The sequence below is a fragment of the Lactuca saligna genome, chromosome 8, assembly GCF_052625555.1.
Source record: "Lactuca saligna cultivar CGN05327 chromosome 8, ASM5262555v1, whole genome shotgun sequence".
In the NCBI taxonomy this organism is placed as follows: Eukaryota; Viridiplantae; Streptophyta; class Magnoliopsida; order Asterales; family Asteraceae; genus Lactuca; species Lactuca saligna.
In genome coordinates, this window is record NC_136424.1 from 6,942,020 (window position 1) to 6,945,004 (window position 2,985).

General features: G+C 35.2%; 1 protein-coding gene and 1 long non-coding RNA gene across 2 annotated transcripts; one reads left to right on the top strand and one right to left on the bottom strand.

Moving 5' to 3' along the window:
- Positions 1 to 540: 540 nt before the first annotated feature.
- LOC145012093 (Bifunctional inhibitor/lipid-transfer protein/seed storage 2S albumin superfamily protein) lies at positions 541 to 966 on the bottom strand. Its single transcript, XM_078970870.1, has one exon. It carries the CDS (start codon positions 943 to 945, stop codon positions 541 to 543), a length of 405 nt encoding a protein of 134 aa, XP_078826996.1. The 5' UTR covers positions 946 to 966.
- A 374-nt stretch (positions 967 to 1,340) lies between these two features.
- Positions 1,341 to 2,359, top strand: LOC145011780 (uncharacterized). Its single transcript, XR_013664249.1, has 2 exons — positions 1,341 to 1,504; positions 1,577 to 2,359. It is a non-coding gene; the product is annotated as an uncharacterized LOC145011780 (long non-coding RNA).
- The last annotated feature ends 626 nt before the right edge of the window (positions 2,360 to 2,985 follow it).

Genomic DNA, 2,985 nt, shown 5'->3' on the forward strand with positions numbered 1-2,985 from the left:
TCTCTTATTTGACTTTCGAGAAAGTGTAACTTAGTTGGACTTTTTAGATAAAATGTTAAGTTTGTTGGGTTTTTTTTGAAAAAACAAAACATGATTGGAGTTTTTTAAACGGTTTGGAAACTTCGTTGGGCTTTTAAGTCATTTTCCCAATGTTTTCCATTGCTCAATTAGAACGAAATATACACAACATCAAACTCAAAAAGGCCAAAGTTCTTATTCCAAGATTTGTTTTAACACAAAAAGTTGGAGGTCGATGGCATCTGTTAAATGATATACTAACAAGGATTAATTGTTATACATCGTGTAACATATAGATCCACCATCCTAAATAACCTTCTTTCGCATTCGTAAGCATGCATGTTTGCCAAGATATCCGACTCATACGCTGCACCCAAAAGAAATGTTGAAAAGTTAATAAATGTATAACCTTGTATACATAAAATCAAAAGCTAGTATATATGTAGCAATTAGTTATCATAAATCACTTTTTTATACTTAAGTTTTAGTAAGTAAAACAGATAGATATAATATATATTCTTACTAATTGCAATCAGTATTGGGATCAATGGTAAAGCCTAAAGACACTCCACAGAAGCCAGGCAAAGTGGCAATAGCGGTAGCATTGGGATTGTAAGTGGTAATGACACCCATCAAACACATGCATAAAGACCGGCGGTTTTCTTCGGAGTCACCGAGGTTATTAAGACTAGCCACCGCATCACAACATGGGGACCCTGGGTACGGATCTGGTGTCCCGTATTGTACAAAAGCAGAGCATGTTGATACAAGTGTCGTCACTGTCACACAGTCTACGGTGGCTGAGCTTTTTGTTGCCACCCACAACACCACCGTTAACGCTACTAATAAGCCGCCTCTCACCACCACCTTCACACCACCCATTTTCAGCATATGTTTTCTTGTAAAACAATGAAGGAAGTAATACATGATTGATTGGTGATTTGATGTGGTTAATTATATGAGATGATGGGGATTGGGTGGTGATGGTTTTGAAGTAACGAACGTGTGCACTGTACATTAAGGTTGCATGAGTCATGTAACCACGCAAAAAAAATGGCTTGGGACTAATTGACCAATAAAACGTTTGAAGCTTATTATTATTATTTAGATAAAATTGCAAAAATATCCTTGTGGTATGCATTTTTTTGGGGTTTTAGTCAAAACCTCGATTTTTTTGGATCGGTGATCTTTATGAGCTAGTTTGCTTGTAGTTTTGGTTCCTCAAAAAACTGAAAAGACTAAAATACCCTGAGGTATTTCTTTTTTATTTTTCTTTCATTTTTTATCTATTTTTATATTTAAAAATTAAGAAAACTCTCTATCTCTCTCTCTCTTTCTCTTTCTAATCGACCCTCTCAAATAAACCACTGAAGACTCAATTTTTTCGATGATCTTCACCATCGAATAACCCATCATCATCGACGATTCTTCCTTCCCCCCTCACCACACGACTGTCGTCTACTTCCTCCTCCCGCACATTCATAAGGTTAGCTACTCATTAATTCTTCTAATGTTGTTTGATAATTCGTAGGTAACTTATGTTTCTTGATTTCTTTAGCTATGGCGTATCAATCCAGCCAAAAAGACATCACGGATGATTTTAAAATGCAAAGAATCGAGAACTTTCTCAGCCATGCTTCGAGAAGTGATAGGGTTAGGCTTAATTTGATGTTGAGGGAGGGCATTTCGCCTAATGTGCAGGATTATGATAACACAATTGCTCTTCATCTAGCTGCCAGTGAAGGCCATGATTCGATTGTAGAGCTTCTTCTACACTACAAGGTCAATGTTAATCTTGATGATAGATGGTACAAAACTGTTAGAATTGGGTTTTCGCTGTTACCTTTTTTAGGGTTTCGAAATTGGATTGTCGATTGGAATTGGATGATAAGATTTAACAACAATTAATGTCTTACAATAGAGGAAGGAGACGAACGGGATGACGACAACGGGGAACTGGGAAAACATCACCGGTGATTCTAGTTCTTCGACAGGGGAAGGAGACGAACGGGATGACAGTCGTTGAGAGGGTTGTGAAGGGGTATCAGGACAGTACAACAACAATTCCGAGGGTGTTTGACAGTGGGTGCTCGGTAGAATTAGGCGCAAAAGGTTGGGAATGCCTCATTTGAGTTTGTGGACTGTCTCATTTGAGTTTGCATTCTTCTTGTTCTTCCATATGATGAAGATAACTAAGAGGATGAAGATGGATGGCTACTGGAAGAAGGGCTAGAAGTAGATGGTATGCTATACTTTCACCATGCCTCATGTTAGAGACTAAATTAATTAAGAAGCGTTCTAAACTCTTTGTGGTGGATACAGATGAAATATTTTTGTTGAATTTTCTTTTGGTTTGACAAGGGAGAGGTACTAGATGAGAAAAATCAAGCAGAGAGAGAGAGAGAGAGAGAAAAGAGAGAGACGTGGGCCTAAACTAGTTATTTTTTTCATTTAAATTAAATAGAAAAAAACATAAAAATATATATCAGAAGGGCATTATAGTAATTTCAATTTTACGAGGGACCAAATTTACGTACAAACATGGTCAAAAGGACCATAAATCCAAAAAAGTCGGGGTTTGGACTAAACTCCCCCAAAAAATGCATACCACGGGGACCATTTTTGCAATTTTGTCTATTATTTATTATCAGTATTATTTGTTACCAACTAAATGCGAGACCCGTGTATTATACGGGTTTATTAAAAATAAAAAAATTTATTATCAATATATAAACATTAAACATTTTATAAAGCAATTGAAAAAAGAAAATAAATCAATAAGTTTGTAACAATTATGTGAATTTATTCTTAAATTAATAAAATGATAACTTTTACATGAATAGAATAAGAACCTTCTAAATATATAACCGTAAATTCTAAAAATTTAATATAAGAATTAAAAGCCTCAAAAAATGACAAGTGAAAAATAAGAAAATGAAAAAAAAAAGTTATATGGAAAAATGAAAG